Source organism: Motacilla alba, chromosome 2, assembly GCF_015832195.1.
Source record: "Motacilla alba alba isolate MOTALB_02 chromosome 2, Motacilla_alba_V1.0_pri, whole genome shotgun sequence".
Taxonomy (NCBI): Eukaryota; Metazoa; Chordata; class Aves; order Passeriformes; family Motacillidae; genus Motacilla; species Motacilla alba.
Window position 1 is genome coordinate 67,426,987 of NC_052017.1, and position 22,681 is coordinate 67,449,667.

Consider the following 22,681-nt stretch of genomic DNA (forward strand, 5'->3'; position numbering starts at 1 on the left):
GTTACCATTAGCCAGCTGTACACCACAGAAAAATTGGTCATTGAGAGTCCGGGAAACACATAGCCAAGAAAAGCCTCTGATCCTGAAACCACACTGGACCATCTTCAGCATCCTACAGTGCCACATACAGAAACTGCACATGCACATGTCTGAGCTTGTCTGTTCAGCATAAGAAATGCCTGAGAGACTGTTTTTGGCAACCAAAGTTCTATTTTCTAAAGGGTCACATGTTCTAAGATAAATAGCTGTGATTTATAATAGTATATAAGGTAGTCTTGGAATCTGTTTGCTTGTGTGTCCTATGTGATGGAATAGTTCCTGCCCTATTTCAACAATAAAACTTCATTAAACTACCTGCAACCAGCTACATTGTTCTGCTGCTGATCTTGTCTCTCACTGACCACAAAAAACATGTTGGATTTAAAACCCCTCAAGATTTAAAACCCTTCACCCAGTTACTAAGTTTGTAATAATCCTGTTGCACTTAAAAATATCCAGCATCTGAACTAAATGAGTTAAGTAGATATTTTATTTAAAGTATTAAAACCAGAGACGGTCAGAATTTTCCTCTCCTGGACTTCGATACTTACAAATATCACAGGCTGCATTGTATGGTTTCCTTGAAGAGCATCCCTTGACATTTCAGGAGGTGACATTAAAAATTCACTAGTTCTTTCTTTAGTTTTCAAGCGTTAATAATTAGTCTTGTCCTACTTTTAACAATAATTGATCAGCATAGCAGAATGTAAGACTTGAATTACTGAGGCTTGGGAGCTTTCAAATGTTTTTTCACCACCAAGTCCTTTAATTTATTGAAGTGCAGCTATTAGCAGAAAGGTCCACATCACTTTATGAAAGATTTTCCTTTTTCACAAACATCGTGAATTTCGGCAGAAGAAAAAGAACCTAACTGGAAGAGTAACTCAAGTGCTGTAAGTCATGAAGTGGCAACAAGCTTTGCCTAGAAAAAGTGCTCAGCATAGCATTTTATTGATTATTCTTAAATCTATAAAATGCTCTACACTTCTAAGACCACAGATTAATAAAAAAGCAAGCAGAATTTTTGATCAGGTTTTGCTCAAGTCATTGCTGTGCTTGAATTTGGTTTCTATTAGAAATCTGCAGAAAAATTAAGCAGTGCAAAGCTGGCATACAGGAAAAAAAAGACGTTTCCTCTTATTTCAGTGAATTGTTGTGGGGTTTTTTAAGTAGAGAAACAGAAGTTCAAAACTTGTTCCATGGCACTGCGGCCTTTGAAATCCACCCCTTATTTTTCTTGCTTCACAAAATTCATCTTTGTTTATGTTCTTCTGTGTTGTTCATGCTCTCTGAAAACATTAAAGCAGAGTGTCTAATTCAGAACAAATTCCCATTCCTCACTGCCCCTTTAAGTGTATTTTACCATTTCATACAGTTATATTGAGATGTATACTGATGGATTTCATAGGGACAATACAGGGTACAGAACAAAATAGTGTGTACCTGAGATTGCCAATGTAGCCCCCTTTCAATTTCAGATAAAAAGCAAATACAATAATAATTCTCCCCTTATTAGGTGTATAAGTATTGCAATGTAAATTGCTTTTAGTGAACATTTTATTAAAATTAAATTTAATTATTCTAATAGGTAATACGCATTAGATTTTGTATTTGAAATCTCCACATTCACAACTGGATAATTAAGTGCACTTAAGTTAATGGTGAAAGTGCAGGGGAAGAAGGGTTTGATTGCTCTTTAAGCTTCCAGTGAGCTCAGAGAAATGCAGCATCTTACCCTCATGGATGACACAGGCTTGGAAGGGCTGCCAGTTTTATACTGTCAGAAACTTTGTTGCTAAAACAGTACATGTAAAATCCTTGTCTAAAACAGCTTAATTACTGGAACAAGCACTGCATACCATTTCAAGATCTGAAAATGTATGCTAGAAAGCAAAATAAACATATTTATAAATAGCATAGCCCTGATTTATAAAGAGGGACAACTCCATCGGTAACTATATTTTTTTTTTTTACTATTTAAATCTGTTTTCACCATATTTACGAATAAATCAGGAACTCTTTCAATGCATAATCAGTTCTTCAAAAATACCTTTTCCAGTGAAGTTCTTCAGCATTGTTTCCAACAAGAATACAGCTGTAGATGGTATGTCCCCCTGTCATACAGGCAGGCAGTCATGGGAATGTGAAATGTCTTATTGATTCCTTCCAAAGTATGAAGATTACTTCTCCATTAATGCCTAAAAACTCTGTTGTTAAGTTTTTGTGGTAGATAAAACACTGCTGTAGTCCCAGTTCATGGCATCTGCTCCAACCTTCTTTCTCAAAGTTACCACTCAGATTCTCTCTCCCTTACTTACTTCTACTTTCACAGGAGCAGTAGTAACCTTCAGGTACATTCTACAATGAGAACCATCCAGGCAGTGGGGGGAAAATCTAGTGGTGCTCTGTAATTTCCCTCTGTCCCCAGTCCATACTGCAGAGGGTAAGACAGCTGACCTTCTCAGTAAAGGACAAATCAGTTCTTACTTGAAATTACTGATCACCTTATCATACAGTATTTATACTGTACTCATACAGTATTTATACATTACTTATTAGAAGCAAGGTAAGAACTCCTCTGCTGCTACAGTCCAAAAGTCTGTGTAACACTATTGAGCTTGTTAACGGGAATGCAAATCTAGCAAAGGCATTATCACTTACTCCTCAAACCCAGTGGCATTTTAGATGCTTGTTCCCTGTTTTAGACAGGCCTGTATGTTTCCTTTGCCTGTAACATACATGTAAGTGCATGGCTAGTTAGTGTTAATTTTGTGCATATCAGTTGAACAGACTGAAAGATACCCACAAATATATTTTTCCCTTGCCTGATGTTCATTTTAAGGTATTTTGCCAAAATTTGCCCAGTTTATGGGGCATGCCCAAAACATTGTTTGACAAATTCTTTATCATTTACATCCTACAAGCTAGGGAAGGAAAATACTTGCTAACCACACCTGCCTTAGGAAGTCGAGCCCAGTTGTAGGCTGGGATGACTTTAGTGTTGTGTTGGTGTCCACTTGCCCTGTTCTTGCTCTTGGCTGGGGCTGTGCTCATCACTGCCAATGGAGAGAGCAGCCTGGAGAGCTGGCACTGTGCTCCAGCCTCGGAGCTGCTCTGCTCTTACAGCTGCACCTTCTGTGCTTCACCAGTTCCGTTTACGTTGCAATACTCATTAAATCTCTCTTGGCACGCTGTCAGAAGCTTTGTTGGATTTTGTCAAAGCAGTGTAAACAACAGGAATAGTTAAAACACAAAGGAATGATCCCATGACTTACATACAATGCCCACTGTTATAAAAAGTATATCTTTTTTCCTTAGAACAGAGCTCAATAAATATCTTTACTAAAGGTGCAATGTCTTAGCAAAACAATTTTGCTTTTGCATTATTAAAAAAATGTTTTTTCCTGATCTCGACACTTTAACAAACTATTGACCTCAGCAGTATGAACCAAAATTTGAGTGTTTGCCTATGCTGAAGTTTGTCCTTACTTTTACAGGATAAGCTTGGAAACAGCACTCTGAAAGGAAAAAAGGAACAATTTGATTAGTATTAGTAACTATTCAAAGGACAGGCATTTCTGTTGTATGTTACAACCTCTCAATAATTTTTTCTGCAGTTGAAAGCATGGCTTCAAAATGCCCAGATATATCAGAGGTACAGATTTTCAGGAGAGCAACCCAAATGAGAAGCATGTGCTTTACATATAGTATTGAAATAAGCTAAGAAGGATTTTAACTTAGTACTCACTTTTCTCAAAAGGTATTTCTATTTAAAAAAAACCTTCCAAGTTTCCAGGCATTAAAAGGAAAACTTTTACCCTCTAACACCAGCAGACAGAATAACTTTATGGAGAAGCACCAGCACCTCAACTTTCTTCCTGTAATACAACGTAAATGCATCTCTCCTGATTCCCAGCACAGACCATACGTACGCGTAAACAGAGCCATGAAAGAGCTGTGCTCTGACTGTTTTCCTGAGTTTTCCATAATGATCTACAGTGAAATCCTGGCATTATTCAAGTCAGGACTACACTGTTTGGTTTATTCCACCATTCTTAACACAGACATAGTTATTTCATACTCTTGGGAATATTTTGCTTGACGACCTTTATAAAAAAAGAACTAAACTGTGCAGCTCTTTAACTGAGTGTTTACATTCCTACTTTTTCACTATTTTAGAATATAAGAATAGTGCATGAAGCCTTAATGTGAAAGCAGAAGAAAAAAAAAAAAAACAGAGAAGCCAGTAATTCTTCCAAAACCGTGTATTTTCTACAACTGTAAAAGGAAAAAATTTGGAACTCTCAAACCTGTTTCATGAACATACGCACCTTCAAAAAGATTCCACAGCTTACAGAGGTAATTAAGTATGTTTTGCAAGAGATGCTTCTTTCTAAACTACTTACCTTTTTTGCTGTTAAACCACTATCTACTGAAGCTTTGCAAGAGGGGGAGATCATGGTAATTAGTGCATTCAAGTAACTACCCTTCTGTGTTTGGGAAAAAGAACTGTGGAGACCTGTGAAGAATGTACAGGCTTTCTATTGAAAGAGTACACCCCATAAATATTTATAACAGTCTTTGGCAATATGCTAATCCAAGGCAAGTAATTTTCCCTCTCTCAGAAAGAATCATGAAAAAACAATTAAGGTGATTTAATTACTGCCATGCACAGACAGCAGACTTTGAACTCTTGACAGATGAACATTCATCACAGTGCATGTTATCCTAACCCCATAACACAAGACTCTGAACAGAATGGACAATTAAACCTAGATCATTTCCCTTACCTTCCTGCAGTACTTTGGGCTGGATCCAAATCCCAGCGAAGCCAATGGGAGCAGAAGCCAGACTTTCCAAGTACTGACTGAAAGCTCCAATTTTAAATAAAACAGAAGTAGTTTTCATGCATGCTTACAGATCTTCATGACACCAAAGTAAATTTAGCTTCACAGCCCTTTCCTGAATCATTTAAATCTGAATTTAAAAGTAAGTGTACATGGCAAAAAATTGCTTAAGATTTACCTTTTATGTCCTTCACAGTTACCCCTACAGAGTTTCAACTATATTAAACTTTCTTCATTTATATACACCTATAAAACTGTTTGGCAGCTATTCCTACCCCCCTAATCCATGGTGGGGGAACAGAAATCTGCATAAAATAAAAATCTCTGGAGCTGGAGTTTTTCCAAAAGTGCAATAAATCTTAAATTTCTTATTTAGGTTAGGGGAGGGAGCGTGTTTATGAGAACATCTTCCAAAAGTTATGCTTCGAATCTTTATGAAATGCACTAACAGTAATGCAACCAAACAGAAGAGTGCTTCACTTACCATTTCACTCTACTGGCCTTCAGATTTTAATGGAATTAGAACAACTTCGTTTGATTATATTCCTTTGAGAATAATGTTGCAATTATGCCATGTGTCTCAACCCATGGCCAGGAGCAGGAGCCCCGAGGTTTGCTGATGTGGGCTTGCAAGCCTTTGGTACACACATGGTCCAGTTGGATTTTTACAAGTGCTGCCCAGCGTAATCTTTTATAAAGCCTTGCATTTTCCATAGCCCTCAGGAACCTCAGCTATGAAAATACAGACTACTGTGAGTAGGCTGTCTTTGAACCCTGCTTTGAAAATCCATGCTTCCGTAAAATCCTAAGAGCACAGAAATGTACTGTCTATCAAAAAGTGAGTATGTCTGACTCTCATCTAGAGGTTTTCTCCTTCCTTTCACAAAAAGTAATTCTTAATAACAAATAAAAGCACTTCACCAGGTATCAAAGCACAAAAATGTTGTGCTTTAATTAACCCAATTGGCAGGATTTTCAATTGGCACCAATTTTCTGAAGCACTCAGAAGGTTCTACTGTCTAGCCCCAGCAAGTACTTTCTTGCATTTCGAATTTCAGGTCACACATCTGAAAAGCACACAGAAATGTCACATGTTCTGGATGTCGATGTTTACAGTGGACCAGAGAACATTTCCAGGCCTCTATCGCTAGGCACAGCTAGCCAGGATTCTTCATGGTACCACCTCTGCCCAGACACAGCCATCAGAATATGGCTGCTCCTTTAAATTGTGTTAAGGAGAGATCTCTCCCCTCCTTTTTCTGGCAATGTTTCCTTCTTCTCTGAGGCAACTAGCAACTAATAAACAAAGCACAGAATAAGGAATGGGCTTCAGCTATCCCAAATATTATATTGTACTTAAATGAAGGATCAATCTTGACACTGCACTAAAAGCACACTATTTCATTGATGCAGCAATCTGAAGAAAGGCTAATTCATACCAGGTTATGCCATGTAACATCCTGTAATCCTGTAATGCATGACAGACCTAAAACAAACTTGTGTAGGGAAACAGCAGAGTTCACTATTCTCCCTTAAAATCTTATTGGCGAGAGTTCACATGTAACCTGAAGGACACCAGTACGGAACTTCTGTTTGCCTGCCCAGAGCTCTCCCTCTGTGCGTTGTCAAAGCAACTGATACAGTGTAACAGCAGAATGGTTTCCGAAGGAATTAAACACCTCCTTGTCTCTGCTGTATTCTCACACTGTGCTGTACACACAGGATTTTTTTGGGAGGAGAGAGGACAGGCTGTGTTTCAGCAGCAGTGCACATGTGAGCAGAACTGCAGCACTTTTAGTCTGAAGTTCCCTCTGCTTCCCATCTTTCCCCCAACAGACTCCCTGCTTTTAGCTCTGGGTCTGTCCCAGCCATTTCAAAAGGCAGGTTAGCTGTAGACTTGAAAATATTCTCAAGTATGGAGAATTTTATAAAGAAGCTATTTTTTCTAATATTGTCATAATAGCCTTTAAGATGTTTTACATCTTCAGAGGAAATTAAGACCTGAGAAATCTCACACTATGCTCTGTTTCAAAAAAGGAAAATGCCATTCCATGGTCTTACTGAAAACCATACATCCATGTCAGGGCATTTTCTGCATTCTGGCAATTGTTCTTCATTGACCAAAAATAACCCATATTTTGAGATACCATATCAAAAGAAAACAAGAAGGATCAAAGTTGCAGAAGAGCCCGAAAAAACTTGACCATAACCCACCTACTTTCCACCCATGCTAGTAAAGCTTCCTCACACCACAGCTCTGCTCAAGATGCCTGTCATGGACTTAGAGGGTGATTTGCCTCATGGCTCTGGCAGGACAACAGTCATTTTCAGCTACAGCCCTAAACACTGCTTACAGACGGGATCATCCCTGGTCAGGACAGACATACCACAGCCTGCAAAACTGTGAAGCCTGCTGTTACATTTTGTTAAAGAGAAAAAAATAAAAAAAAGAAAAAAAAAGAAAAAAAAAAGAAGAAGAAGAAGAAGAAGAAGAAAGTAAGTGTAATGGTGAGCTTTATGGCTTTTTTTAAAACTTTTTTTTTTATTCTTACAAACCCATCTGCATTGGTAGTTTTTGCTTAATTTCAAGAGTTGGGACACCAGTAGTAGTCAACCTCTAGGCTTGCAGTGCAAGAGTGAAGACTATAAAATCAATTTAAGTGTCCAGCGCCATAAAGTCCAGCTGTGTGCACAACAAAGTTCTTTCCCAGCAACATACAAATACAGAAAAACATGTAGCAAAAAAGCTGAATAAATTATAAATACTCGAGAAATGTGGTGCAAAATGTAACATAAGGAGATCTGAACTAAGGCACTTGTTTCCATTTGTCACTGAGGACAGCCTCTCTGTATGGCAGCATCGCTCCTCAGTGAGAAGGGTCATCCAAGCCAGACCCAAATCTGAAAATACAGAACCGTGTATGAGACAAACACCATCTTTCACTTCAGAGTGCACGACTCAAAGGTGTTACCAAAGTTTTCCTGATAAACACAGCATCAGCAAGTATTTTAACTCCTCCTTCATCCCGGTTTTAGACTCGTTGGTTGTGTGAAAAGTCACCAGTCTATTTTAAGCAAAAACATTTCTGCACAAGTCCTTGTTGACTGCTATTAGCCAGACGGGATCTACATGCGAGCCTGGAGAGCAGTACCGAAGTGTGTTGAGTGACAAAAACCAGGGCAGCCCAGTCCAGCCCCAGATCCAGCCCCAAAACAGAGTGCCTGCTGTTCAGAGCTGCCGCAGCCATGGCAAAGGTGGGACGGGCACGCAAGCCTGTCACGGGTTTGACAGGTGCTCACAACAGTGAATCGTATTGTTACGGAGTCCATTGAACTAAAAGAAAATAACAAAAAAAGGACAAAGCATACCATTGCTGTCGCAGTATTGTGTCTTTCAAATGGATCTGAGAACGGGAAAACTGGGATCCTAAGTTAAATCTGCAGCGAACACGCCACCAAGTTTTCACACGAGTGCTCTTGACTAATCGGGTAAGTGGAGTCAAGCCCAAATCAAGACCTCAAAAATTCACTTCAAGAGGGGAAAAGCAAAGCCCACGCTACTCAGTCTCCTTGCCCTCTCTCTAAAATAAAAAAACAAAAACAAAAACAAAAAAAAAAAAAAAACCCAACCAAAAAACAAAAGGGAGAACAATTCCACAAGCCACAGCAATGCGAGCCTACGCACATCCATATTTCGCGGGCAGAAACTGAAGCTCCTGCTTAAAAACCACCAGACTTGGGGCAGTCTTCGGGACGGGGCCCTCTGCGCGCTGGGCGTCTCCCTCCCGAGCCGGGCCTCACTCCGGGCGCGGGGTGCGGCCGCCTGCCCCTGCCCCTGCCCGGCCGGGTCCCCTCGGCTCCCCTCGCCCGGCCGGCGTCAGTAGCGGGGTGCGGCGGGGGCCGGCGGGGCGGCGGCGGGGCCGCCCCCGGGGCAGCCGCAGCAGCGCAGCGTGTAGTTGCGGCCGCCGTTGTTGTCCCAGAACTCGCCCTGCGGGCTGCGGTAGCGGATGGCGAAGTGCAGGGCCGAGCCCTCCCGCAGGCTCGGCGGCACGCACAGGGTGAAGCCGTAGCGCTCGGCCGGCGGCTCGGGGGGCAGGGGCGCGGCCGGGACGTCCACGAAGGAGAGCCACTCGTTGAAGGTGTAGCGCACCGTCACCTCCCTGGGGCCGGGGCCGCCCAGCACTTGCACCGTGCCCCGCACGTCGGTAGGCGCCGCGGGCCGCCCCAGGCGCTCCAGGCAGACGCGCTGCCGCCGCAGCCGCTCGGCGCTGGGCTCCCCGCCGTCGGGGAAGTCGGGCACCAGCAGCAGCGCGGGCGGCGGCGGGTCGGCGCCGGGCGGCGGCGGGTCCCGCTCCTCGCCGGGCGGGCTCTGCAGGTGCGACAGCGCGGCGGGCGGCACCTGCGGCTCCTCGGCGTCGCTGAAGTGCTTGACGCTGGCGAGGCTCAGCCCCAGCGAGTCGGCGAACTGCACCCGCTTCTTGCACTTGCCGCAACAATCTTCGCCCGCCGCCGCCTCCCCCTCGTCTTCCTCCTCCTCCCCCTCCTCCTGCCGCTCGCCGGGGCCGGGGGACGGCGGCCGCCCGCAGCGGCGCAGCTCCAGCAGCACCAGCCGCTCCCCCGCCGCCTCCCGCTTGCCGTCGCGGGGCACCGTCGGGGCCGCGCCGCGAAGCCGCCGCTCCTCGGCCGCCAGCTCCTGCCGCGGGCGTGCGGGGCTCGCCATGGCGGGGCGCCCCGCTGGGCCCGTCCCGGCCGCCCCTGTGCCGGCAGGCGGACGGGCCGGCACCGCTTTATCCGGCGCCCCCGCCGCAGGCCCCGGGCTGGGGGCGCGCCCCCCCGCCGGCCCCGGAGCCTCCCCGCGGGGCTGGGGCTGGGGCGGCCGCGGGCGGGGGCGGGACCTCCCTGGACGGGCGACGCGGAAACAGCCGCGACGGGCGGCCCCGCACGTCCTCCCGCCCGCCGGGGGCCGCCGTTACCAGGGCGCGGAGCAGCGAGCAGCGAGCAACGCTCCCGGTTTTACGGGCTTGGAGGAGACACGGGCAGCGGCGAGGGGCGCCCCCCGGGGTCCCCCCGCCGCCCCGCCCGCACACCCAAGCTGAGGGGCTGCTTCGTTATTCCTTTAATTGATTCCTTTTTTTATTATTATTATTAATAATACTTTTTTTATTATTATTATTATCATCATCATCATCACCACCGCCGTTATTTAGGCTTCCACCCCTCGGAGGTTCACCGAAGAAAGAGCCCAGAGGCTCAGGATTAACCAGGAGCCCCCCCAGGTTGGCCTCACCCAGGAGTTCTATCCATTCAGGGAACGGGAGGCGGTGGGAGTGGAGCGGCCCCTCGGGACCGGGGCTGAGCCGCCGCTCTCTCCGCCGGCCTGGGTGTAAGAGGGCTGGGTGCCCGTGAGCCGCGCCCGTCTGCTGCTGGGAGTTTGTGAGCCCCCCGGCTTGTGTGTGTAAATCGCACCAACCATCCTAACTGCAGAGAAAATCCCTGAGACAGAGCTCGAGGACAAAACCCAGAAGGTAAAACAAACTCCAAAGGCATTAACTTTTTAAAGTACGCTGTGTTTTGTAAGCAAATCTCTTCTTTTTTACCCACATTTGGTACTAACTATACTGTTACTTGTGTAATATCATGTCCAAAGGCTCAGGAGACACACACTTGTGCACAAACACCCTTTTAGAAGGCCAGGCTATCTCCGAAGTTTCAAATTAAAAATAGAAAATCAAGAAGGGAAAATAAAATACAGACATTGCCCCTAGATAAATAAAGAGTAGTATCCCTCAGTTTTATTTTGTAGGCTTGACACATAGTAAACAGCATCCTTATAACAACATCTTTTTATAAGTAGGATGAGGTCTGTAGCTAAGAAGTTTCCAAACTTGGTTCTATACTTTGTGTGTGCCACAGCTATTGTTTGGGGTGATTTGCATGGATGATTGCAAAAATACTACATTATTAAACTTCCCTCTGTTCTTTTTCTTATGGAAGAAACACCAAAAAGCATATGCAGACAACCCAGTGCTTTCTGAAGCAACATACTCCCACTATGGATTTAGCAGGGAGGTTTTTTGTTTGTTTTGCATAGGTTGTTTTATTTTTAGCATCAGTCTGGTTGCCAAAAAGCAGCCTCCCAGTGTGAGTGAATACCCTGCAGTTCAACTGAGTGTGCAGTCTGGGTCTCTCAGAGGAATGAATGTTGAAGTAGCAGAAACATCACCAAGCAGTTTTTCTTAGCAGACACTGCTGTGAGGGTGTTCTGGCTACACCTTGATAGAGGAGCTACATAGCGAGCAGTTCCTCAGGAGTGCCAGATAATCTGACTACTCGACATTTGTTTGGCATTTGGTTTAGGGCATTATAAGGAGAGGAACGAAGGACAAACATCCTGGCTGGCGCCCGCTGTGCTGACGGAAAACATGATGAACCCCAGTTTGCCATCAGCTGCTGATCACCAGCTCTGCTGGGAGCTGCCATGTTCTGCAGGCTGTTGGCTAAACCCTTCATGGGAGCGTTTCTTTGCCTTGTCTGCTCCAAGGGCGCTGGTGTGCCACCATTTCAGCTCCTTGAACCAACCAGCCTCGACTTAATGGTGCTAAACCACAGACCACAGACCGTGGTCCTGAGTTACTCAGCTGAGCTCTGTGGTGCAGCGCAGGAAGGAGGAACACAATCGTCCTCTTCCTGGCATTGGCAGCAAAGGTGCTGGTGTCGTTTGTTTGCACCATCACTCCCAACCTGCTGGAGTCTCTAGCAGAGCAGTGGATGGAAATTTTGGGTCTCTCCCAAACACTCTTCTGTTAAGTAACATTCACTGTGGTGAAAACAGGTTGCAAGCACTTTCTTACTCGTGCCTGGAAGTGACACCTCCTCACTTGCTTGTCTTAGGCTTGTGGCACCTCAAATTACCAAGCTGGAAAGAAGAAAAATTAATAGATAATGTGTAGGATAAGGGTGCTTAGTACTTAAAATATGTTCAAGAGCCCTTACCTAAAATACAACACTGCTACTTTAATTTCTTGAAGTGCTATATCTATTATATGGTGAGGAAAGCAGAAATGAAGAAACCAGCCCTTACTTCCTCATGTGGAAGCTATCCCAGCTTGCCAAATCATTAACAAATGTTTCAAGCAGCAAAGGGAAAAAATTGTGCCATTTGCTCATAAGGCAAAACCATTTGGACTAGTAGAAATTTCAGAGTAATGTGAAAGGTTTAAGCAAAATAAGGGACAGCAAAAAGAGAAAACAACTGTAAATATTGATAAGAGTTAAGTAATGTGGTAGCAATTAATACACATTTCTTATATGTTCCGTAACAGGGAGGCAGGCCTGCAAAAATAAGTACAATTCATAGAAAATAAGCAAAAGCAGTTAAGCCAACATGAATCCATATTGGAGGAAGATAATTAAAATCAGGCAATTAACGGCACACAAACTTATATTTTAGTGGGAATCAGTTGCTACCATTTTGAAAGGAATAATTTGTAATCAGATAAACCTTTAGAACAAATGTTCAACTGCACAGTAAACCCTGCCAGAGGACATTAGTTAAAGAGGCTTTTAGTATTCTCCTATGTGTTTTAAAATGGCTTCTCCTAAAATAATGGTGCAACCCAGGTCTCAGGCTTCTAAGTACTATTTACCACATTTGCTATTGAAGAAAATGTTGTGATAAAAGCTGAGGGATTTCTTAGTAAAAGAGAGATTGCATTATCAGCACCCATGAGGCTTTTTGCATTCCCTGAGCTTGGACCAGATATGTTTAGGGTTAACTACACACAGGATCAACACAGCACTTTCTTTCATTTTCCTGCTTCTTGTTTCACAACAGCCCACCTTGACTCCATCGTGCAGTCAGCACACACATTTTGCAGAAGCATTTGCATCCTAAGATGATTACTGAAAATGACATTAAAAAAAGAGAATGTGAAAATCACTGGCAAGCAATCCATGGTATTGCTTTGCAATTCTCACTATGATTGCATAGGAATGTATTTCTCAGGAGTCATTAGATCAGGGATTTTTGGTTGGAGCTATATTTGACATGGAGCTTGATAAACTGGTCAAGCTGCTTGGACTGTTAGTTGTTGTCATTTGAACAGAAAATTAAAATGAAAATATTTGTTTGCAGTCACCCAGAGTCAAGTAACTGGAGGAATCTGTGGATTCAACTCAACCACACAATGTAAAACAGAAACCCATTCAAATACTGTTCATCATTTCTTTTAATGCACTTTTAATATTACCTTCAACTTTCAAACCCAAAGCTAGCAGATTTTCCAGTTAGTCCAAGGTGAAGTATTCAATTTTTGCATGTACCTAGTTCAAATATGCCAGATCTCTCCAATTTCCTACTTATGTGTTAGATCTCCCATGACAATAGCTTGTCAGAAAATGTGAATGAGTCATAACTGCTAAGCCCTATGAAACAATTTACAGGGATTTAGAAATAGGCAGGGATTATCGCAGTTCACACACAAAATTAATACCACCTTTTTCAAATGCTGGCAGCATTTGTTCAAACCATATTCTTGCTTTGCTCTGAAAATTATGTAGCCCTTTATCCCAGTTTTAGCAGTCATGGTTTTTGTACAAAAATTCCAGCAAGGATATTATTCGCCTCCTCAACTATCCCATATGAAATTCCAGCTTTTCTGTGTTTCTGATAAGGATGGGATTTTACTATGTTTATGAGGATGGTCAAACACTGAATGTAAAATTCAGTGGGTCTATACAATATGAATGGAAATTATTCAGAAGTTAGATTATTAGACCTAATTTTCTTCTTTATGCAGGAAAACCAAGCAGCTGTACTTCAAAAATGCTTTCATTAGGTCCATAATGGGAAAAGTACTGAAATGAAAGCAAATAGATGGAAGCATTTACTTTAATTTGCAAATCTTAAATACAAATATTTAAATGTAATTTCTGCACGATGCCCAGCAAGCAAAATCCTTTAGAGCTCTAAGTCTCTCAGACAGCACTTTTAGAGATCTCTGCTGTATAGTTTTTTTTGTGTCTCAGCAGAGTTTTATCTGATGTTCCTAATGAGATTAAATGCATGAAAATACACTTATTCAGTTTTTCTGAACTACAGCAATGGTTGTGTTTCCTAAAGTGACGTTGCATATCCTTTTCAATTACTAATACCAAGTCTTTGGCAGTAAGGCAGGGAATGTCTCTTCATTTGGGTGAGATGCTGACCTCCTTGAAGGTGGAGTTTCGTCGCTGATTTCAGTAGGTCCAAGATTTCCCTGCATCTGATCTAAAATCACAGCCATTCTTCATGACAAGTAAACATATAGCAATGGCACAAAGAATTCTAAATTCAGAATTAAATTAGCATTAACTGTGACAAAACCATGTTGCACAAAGGCTTCCCATTCACTAAAATTTCAGAAGTATTGCCTTGGTCTTGTGTTTCATAAGGGTGTCAAGACTGGTTTAATACCTTTTGTATTTATAAGGTATTTATCTAAACTTTCTATGTTTGTGCAGCACACTGAAAATCTTAGGCCATTTGTCAATCTTTTAATCAGCAAATTATATGCTGATAAAAACCCCCTCCCATGTACAAGTTGTGATCCTTCCTTATATACTGTTGTTGTATTTCAACAATTTGACTCAAATAAACAGTCTCTAAAAAGGAAAAGTTTCGATTATCAGTGAGAAAAAATGGTTTCAGCTTCCAAAGGGTATTCACAGCATAGGAGTTGAAAAGGGTTTTGTTTTATGGGTTTTGTTTGGTTTAATGTGGATCTCCAGAAAGTTGCAGAACCGCATCTCTTTCAAAAGTTTCTGATGAACACTAGGATCCAGGTTCTCACATGTAAAACCTCTATGTTTATGTGGGGTTTTGTTTGGTTGTTTTGGGTTTTTGAGGTTTTTTTTCAATCTCGGAAAAGAATAATTTGATCAAATTCTTGCCCTAGTATACTGCTTTGGACTTCAGTGGGGAAGAAGCCAAATCTTACCCAGAGTAGGTTAATATAAAGAGCATTCTACCCCCACAACTACTGCTAAAGTATTAAAATAATCAACTTTTTTGCTCGCCTTATTTCTTAAGTTGCTGGATTCTGCTCCTACCCTGCCACCTAGCAGCCTCCCTTTGGAAAACATAACCCAATGTCTTCTTAAAATTCTGTAAAGAAACTTACTCAGACAGAAGATGTTTACCTCTTTTCTAAGGACACTCAGAAATTCCAAATGCTTGACAAGCCCTCCAAAATTAACTACTGGAAAGGATATAAAACATGACAAAACAACACATCTCTAGATCACCTTTTTGAGTTGTCAGCACATGAACATTACATGTCTGAGTCATTAGATTTCCCTCCTCCCTCCTTTTTTCCCCCTCGACAGCATTAGATTTTTTTACTCATTGGAAACGCAACACGAAAATGGAAAACAGCATGAACTTGTACCCACATTAATTCTGTTTTGTCGTTTTGTGTTTGCCTTTGTTACAAGCAGCAAGGTGCGTAGCTCACTCAAAATCAATAGTGGCATGAACTCACTTAGTCTCTCCCAGGACAACAGAATTTGCCAGCTGGTCCTTCCAGAATTTGCCAGAAGGACCTTCTTGACGTCGGCTGGCAAAACCTTGCTGGTCTTTGGAGTTGTGTTTGACGTGGCACAGTGGAACGCTAACCTGACCTCATCAGTGCAGATACCTCCCCGTCCTTTGGGAAAACAGAGTTGGGCAATTTAGCCTGTTCTAATGACTCCTGGCAAATGCAGGCCAACCTTTTTGGTCCAGCAGTCGCAGCTGGGTAAGTTGTACGTCAGTCCCATTTCTTGGGTTAAAACGGGAAGAGGCTTCCAAGCAATCTTGCTGTATAAATGCTGCATTAAAGTTTGTTGGCTTGAATGTGTGTTTTTTCACACTGTAAAAAGAGGGATAAATTCAACCCTGTTTCTCTGCATTTTCCCAGGCTGCCTCAGTTACAGTCAGTCCTCAATAGCTCAGCTATGATACCAGATAGCAAAACAAGCATCTGATAGAGTATGTCCTGTAAAGAGAGAGAATATTTATCACAGTCATTTATATGGATTCTCATGACTTATGAACATCACAACTTCATTTGATGTATATGTAAACCAGCGACTAGGAATCTGTAACACAATACAGTACTGCTAAAAGCATACAAGGAGACTTCAGAGTTTAATTCCAGTGAATAAAATAGATTATGTATAGATTATTAGGGCTGGATACGGAGAGATTTGGTTTTCTGAAGAATATTCTTAGTTTCTTACAGTAAAAAAAAAAAAAAAGGGCAGAAATATGTGCTGCTTTGATATTAGTGTGCCATTCTAATAAGCAAGCCTGTACTTGAAAACTCTCAAGTGCATGAACAAGAAACAGGACTGCATGATAGAGCCTAAGCCTGTAAAAGCAAGGGACTGGCACAATAGCCGTCATTAACGGTACACAAATAGAAATTGCTTAAGTAGCCATCTGTGAATGCAGGGATGCTTAGTCCTGCATCACCGAAATAAAAATAGAGAGTTTTCTATTTCATTGACTGTAAAAACAGGTAAAGTCCCACAGTCCCAGTGAGTTCAGTTCCACAGCTTCAGCACCTTTAGCAGGAAAGGCAGAAAAGAAGCTCCATCTGGTGGTGTGGCTGATTGCCATTGCTTTTCAGTTTAGTGTGATTGCAAATACATTCCTCTCCAGCAACAAAATGAAAATTGAAATAACATGTAGAAGATCACCTGTCCCACAAATGGACCAGCGTTATCAAACACTTTAAAATCAGAAAACGTTCTAAAACCTGGTCTTTCTATTTGAAGCAAATCAGAGTTGAAGCTTTTCAATACAAGGTACACATGATCTTATCTGGGTAGTAATCTAACAAACATAAAAGGGCGCATTAGCACCCTTCAAGAGGTGACATGCTGCAGCCTGGGATGGGGCGAAGAAAAGGCAATCACTGGTTAAAGGAATCACAGGTTAAAGGATGAAGGAGATGGTATGTGAACATGAAGTCAGGGTTGCTGCTGCTTCTGCATCATATAGAAATAACAACAACAACAGCAATAATAATAAAAATAATAATAATAATGTAGTTGCAGCAAAGAATTGTTGAACAAACTGCAGTGATGCTGGTGGACAGGTAAAATGATTTGACCTAAGCTTCCAAGTAATTTTAGCAAGTATTTAATTCTAAGTATCTATGTCAGCAAAGTCACTGCTTTGTGGGATTGGGAAACGAGTTCCCCAAAGCTGATGTTATAAAATGTTATAAGCATTGTAAAGTATGAACCTAATTTGGTAGATGATACTAGGTAGAGCCACTGAAGTTCTGTGCTTACTTTCACACACAAATTCATGTGTGTTCCTACTGCTCTTTCAAGAACTCATAGCAATTTCTCTCAAGACATGCTCCTAGTGCAAGTTTGTGTTAAACAACAGCAATTTTAAACAGAGATACACATCAATCTTATCCTGCAAACTCAGGTAAATAAAATACACTTTGTCTACTCTTTTGTAGTGCCTACGTTTCAATGGGCAATATGCTGCACTTCATCAAATCAATGTATCATTACTTTTTTTCTAAATACTAGAACAGAGCCTAATATTAATTACCCACCAAAAAATCCATGTAAAAGAATAATGGGAATGCAGATTCAAGCATCAATACACTGAAAATTGCCTGAAGTCACATTGCCTTTATAACCTTAATGCAGCCTTTTTTTTTTTTTTTTTAGCCCATCATTAAGGTTACAGCCTTTAATTATGCATTTTTAGGCCATTTTTCTTTCAGGACTGTCTCGTTAAGCACACAAGATAGACAGCTACTTAATGGTGTTGTCACTGCTTCCCTCCACATTGCTCAAAGTGTAGCTGCAGGCCTGAGTCATTGAACAGTATTCCAGTCCTGCTCTGGAGATGTGATTGGATTTCCTCATGGGATCCTCCATTGTGCTCAGCACCACAATATCTTCAAGTGCTTCAGAAACAGTAGACTACTCTGAGATGGAGTATTCCTGATTTTTAGCTTTAGAAAGCTGAGCTGCAGAGAGGTCAAGGTGAAAAGTTTCCCTTTATTCTAAGTGCTCATTTTGGAAGTGGGCAGCATGACTTTTGAAATTGCTTGTGAGAATAGAAGATTTTTCATGGACTCAGCACATCACTTCTTTTGATTTCAGTTCCTCTGAAATCTGACTGCTTGGGTTATTGGGGTAGAAAGTTATCAGTATGCATTAGGTAGCCAAGTTATTTTGAGCAATTTGCATAGCACTGACAGGTGCTTAATGTCTGGAGCAGCAATAAAATCTAGTCCCTTTAGGCTAGGAAATCACTTGCCTCTGTGGCAGGACCATTCTTTCCCTTCCTGCATTCTTTGTAATTTGAAGGAAATTAAGTCCAAGTCCTCCAGCCACGTAAGTAGTATGTGATCAGGACATTAAAACGTTACCGAATGATGTTACCATGATTCATATCACCATGAATTGGAATGGCAACCTCAATAAAATTCTTTTAGACTTTTTGTTCCTACTTGGCTAAATTCAGGGCAGTTCCTTTTACCAGCCATCTGCAGATAACACATAGTTCAATACATTTTCATACGGTAATATTTAAGTATAAGTTTAGCAAAATATGTTTCCTTTGCTGGTATCTGGACTACTAATCTGCTGTAACTCTGTTTCTGTCTCCATTTTCACATCCAGTTAAAACAAAAAGACAAATCCCATGTCTCCCATTTATTTTCACTCCCAAAGTGAGGAGACATTTAAAAGCTGCTGCTTCCGTGGTTCAGTACATCTCTTCTAATGTCTCTGTAATGTGATAGACTGTGAATGCAACCTAATGGTGCCAAAACTTAGTTGTTTGTCTCTTTACTCAGTGAAGCAGAAGGACTCACTTCAGTTTGAAAATACTTCAAGAAGTCACACTGTAAGGAGCTCGAAAATAATTCAGTTAACAGAAGACACTTTGTTTTCAAAATAAATATGTTCTTGAAGAAGAAGTGGTGCCATTCACACCCTGCTCCTTCTCCCATCCAAGAAACAGAAGTGCCTGAGCACAGTTAAAGTGAACAGAAAGTTTTCACTGCTCTGTGTTACCCTCTTCCCAACAGCAGTGAGTAGATCACTGCCCACTCATCCCACTGGACTCATTGCTTTGATTTCTGGTAGTTAATGTCCCTCTCCTGTACATACCACTATTTCCTAGTCACATTAGCAATACTGCCCAGACCCTTTCCATCTGAGCATTTAACTTGCAAATCTAAGGATAACTCAACAGGATCAAGATTAGCCAGACTAGTCTTAGGGAACCAATCTTTTGAGCCCTTAGTTATCTTTTGAATTATTAATCCGGCTGGAGACACAAGGAGGAGCATGTTAAAAACAAGGGGGATTAATGAATTGATGAACTGAGCAAGACTTTTAAGAGCAATGGATTAATTTTTGTTGTGAAAATTGAATGGATTCAGCGATTTTAAAAAGCTAAATTACCTCAAAGACCTACTTCAGGAGTAATTTTCTCTCCTTTGCAGTTTTCCTTTTCTAACCTGTTGTCCTTGAAGATTGCATTTAATTTCACTTAATTTTGTTAGTTATCCTGGCAAATCCTGAAGAAAAAATGGCATTTCTTATTTCTCCCACAAGAAGGATGCTTTTATTCCCCAACAGAAATCACTTTCTTTGCATTCCAAGAGCAAAAGATTTATCTTGGCCAAAGGCAGAGTGTTTTTATTTAACTGTGATGCCTGTCTTACTTTGAAATTTGAAGATTAATGACTCTGTGCAAAATTCTATGTCTCTTTCCTGCCATATGTTCAGGGGGGTTTCTTATCACTATGGTTTACAAATGAATCCATGTAGTCGTCCTTTCTTGATTCGTGGTACAGAACAGGAAGACCCATAAAGTTTTGTCACTCAGTTGCAAGATGCAAATTGCCTTCCTTATTTTTCACATTTAAGTGCAGTGGATAAAAGCAGTGAGGTGGTCACCTTTCAGTATGTTCTGCAGAGAGCTCTAATTCTCCAGGCAACCAGTAAAGTCTAAAAGTTTATTTGAGATGCCATGTTTTCACACTGATCCAATTTTTGCTGTTTGCTTGATTTAATGGTACTGATTCTTGTCTGGATTTTTTGCCTAAAACAAAAAATCCAGGCCTGTACAAAGGTTTGCCTGTTCCTTAACATGTTCCCAAACAAAGCAGCAACTACAGGAAGAAGTTAATCTGAATGTAACCTGCTAGAAGGCAGAATATAAAGGCACAAGTACTAAAGATGAAATTAATTTTCCTTCTCATCATTGCAATCAGCAGCAGATTTTGCGTGAATGGTACAAAATTGATTTTGTGTGTACAGGCAAAGACCCACTTGCAGTGGCAGAGCTTTTATTCAAAATTTTTTTCTAACACTTAGGCATTAAAAAATAATGGCAGAAATTTCACATTTTGCCCAGTTGTTTGGATGAAACTGCATTTATAGAAAATAGAATTGGTTTAAATTCACCAAAATTTAGTTTTAAACCAAAATCCACAGATTGCTGTTCTTTCAAAGTAGAATTTTTAATATTTCATTTGAAATATGGGAAGACCTTAGAGTCATTCTGGACAAAAAAAGAAACCCTAAAAACTCAGAAGATTTAAAAAAAAACAGTAAATGAGAATGTGAGTATGAACATTCTAGGGAAGAAAAATAAAAAAAGGAGACTAAAACAGGCTACTTGCATAACATCGCAACTGTGCAGGAAGGGTGCTCCCAGGAAAGGTGCTTGGGAGGCTTCCAGTCTTCAAAATGCTGGGGACCAGAGGGAAAAAATAACCCTCTGTAGTTATGGCTTCAACTCACATATACATACACACTTCTATGTCGTACTCTTACCTGTGCACCTGGCTCCTCATAGTACTCTCACGTGTTTGTAGTCATATATATGTGTGTATTTACCTTGATGGCTAACCTTCACATAGCCTTTTAAATACTTCCTGAACAAAACTTGCTTCCATTGTTCCTATGAGCCAGTTTAACTTCAGCATAGTTGGAAGGTGAGGGTAGGGAGAATATTTTTAGTGTACTTCTAGGCTGAAACTTTGAATCTTGCTCAAATGAATGAAATGTACAATTCTAATTTTAAACTTTTGGTAATGCCACTCTAGTCCCTAGACATTTAGATCTTGCTGGAAATACTACTCTTACCAAAGAAAGTGGTTTTGTTTTGTTTGTGGGTTTGGATCTTTTTTTTATTTTGGGTTATTTTAAATACTACACAGTTTCTGTTGCCTGATTTCGTAGGTAATATCAGGGAAAGAAATCGTGAACGCAGGCACTCCAGCAACTGCTTTTTGAGAACCTGTGTGCAGGCAGGGGGGCTGAGGCAAACTCTCCATCCAGCCATAGAGAAAGAGGCTTCTAGCTGGCTGAGAGAACAGCAAAGTCACCCTGTGGCATTCCTCCTCTGCTGGCACCGCCTGCAGCTTTTCTGTGCTTGAAACCAGCCACCATGTGGTTCTGATGTTGCATTGTAAAAGGATGATTGAAATTTTACTGCGCTAAACTCGCAGCACCAAACTTTGGCCCCCATCCTTGGTGGGAACAGCTACAGCCAGCCTCCCACAAGATTGGTGTGAAGTGCAGCACAGGACCTTTTGTAATTTGAGGGTGTCAGAGGAACAGTTTAGTGAGAGAATAATGCCAGTGGCCTTGCAATCCAAATAGTTATTAATAATATGCAGTAATACATAAGAGAATGAACAACAGGTACAAGAAATATTACTAATTTGAGTCACAGCTTGAGCTGTGACAGGAAGTAAGTATTCTGCTCTGATCTTAAGAGAAAATGCACACTACTTTTAAATTTCTGTGCCACCTTTTTTTTTTTTTTTTTTTTTTCAAGATGTGGACAGGAAGGAATGCTTATAGTTATATTTTCTTTGCTTTGCATTCTGTATCTTCATGATGGTGCCTTAAAGTAACAGTGTGATCTGCAGCAATCCCGGAAGCAGCACTAATGTTACTAGAAATAAAATGTTCTAAGGATATTATCAAGGCAATTTCTGCAGGGACAATTATTATCCTTTAGCACACCAGCTCATATAACTGGGGAAATTATGTACAGATTGAGAACAAAACTGCTACGATGAGTTCAACACCATCGTGTTAATTGGTTATTCAGTTTGAGGTGAGTGTTAGCTGTCATGCCAGGAGAGGAGACCTTAGCAATGGAAAATGCAGCATTTTCCCCATTTGTTATGGGACAAGGACATCTTTATTGCCCGTGGATGGTCAAGGTGGATGTGGAAATGTTCCCTAGGATGCTTCCCAGCAGATGAAAGAGCAACCAGAGGAGCACGGCCACAGTTTGTTACCTACTGCAAGGAAGTGTGAATAGAAAACAGAGTACATCTGCCTCATATTAGCCATAATGTGAAGGATGATTTACTTGTTTAGGAGGAGAGAGAAAGTGCATGAAAATTCCCCAGTATCATGCAGGGCCCTGACAAAATCTGATCCTTGGGAGGCAAGTGGAGGTGATGACACTGCTTGAACATAGATGAAACACGCTGCTGCTCCCCAGAACCTTGTTGGAGGAATTATCCCACTCATTTCTTCTACCATTGTAATACCACAAAACTGAGCAAGTAGGACGTTTCCCAAACTATCAAGGGTTTAACTCCAAGAAAAACAGATCAGATGGTTGGTTGGTTGGTTGGTTGGTTGGTTGGTTGGTTGGTTGGTTGGTTGGGGGTTTTTAACAGCATTTTAAACCAAATCCAACAACTTGGTCTATGGTTAGCATTCACTGATCTTCCTGGCTTGAATGGCTGCTTTAG

The 22,681-nt window shown here is 41.5% G+C and overlaps 2 protein-coding genes across 2 annotated transcripts in view; one reads left to right on the forward strand and one right to left on the reverse strand.

Annotated features, from left to right (window-relative positions):
• The window catches only part of LYRM4 (LYR motif containing 4), a 93,425-nt gene extending 84,945 nt beyond the window's left edge, over positions 1-8,480 (forward strand). Inside the window, exon 3 of the mRNA XM_038127265.1 lies at positions 1-8,480. Coding sequence (XP_037983193.1) covers positions 1-63 — 63 coding nt within the window. The 3' untranslated portion in view covers positions 64-8,480.
• Positions 7,384-9,807, reverse strand: PPP1R3G (protein phosphatase 1 regulatory subunit 3G). The gene has a single exon (XM_038127262.1). The coding sequence runs from the start codon at positions 9,604-9,606 to the stop codon at positions 8,764-8,766; it is 843 nt and encodes a 280-aa protein (XP_037983190.1). The 5' UTR covers positions 9,607-9,807; the 3' UTR covers positions 7,384-8,763.
• Positions 9,808-22,681: the final 12,874 nt, after the last annotated feature.

What these genes read in the sequence shown, in the direction of transcription:
- PPP1R3G (XM_038127262.1), bottom strand. Translation starts at nt 9,606, where the DNA reads ATGGCGAGCCCCGCACGCCCGCGGCAGGAGCTGGCGGCCGAGGAGCGG.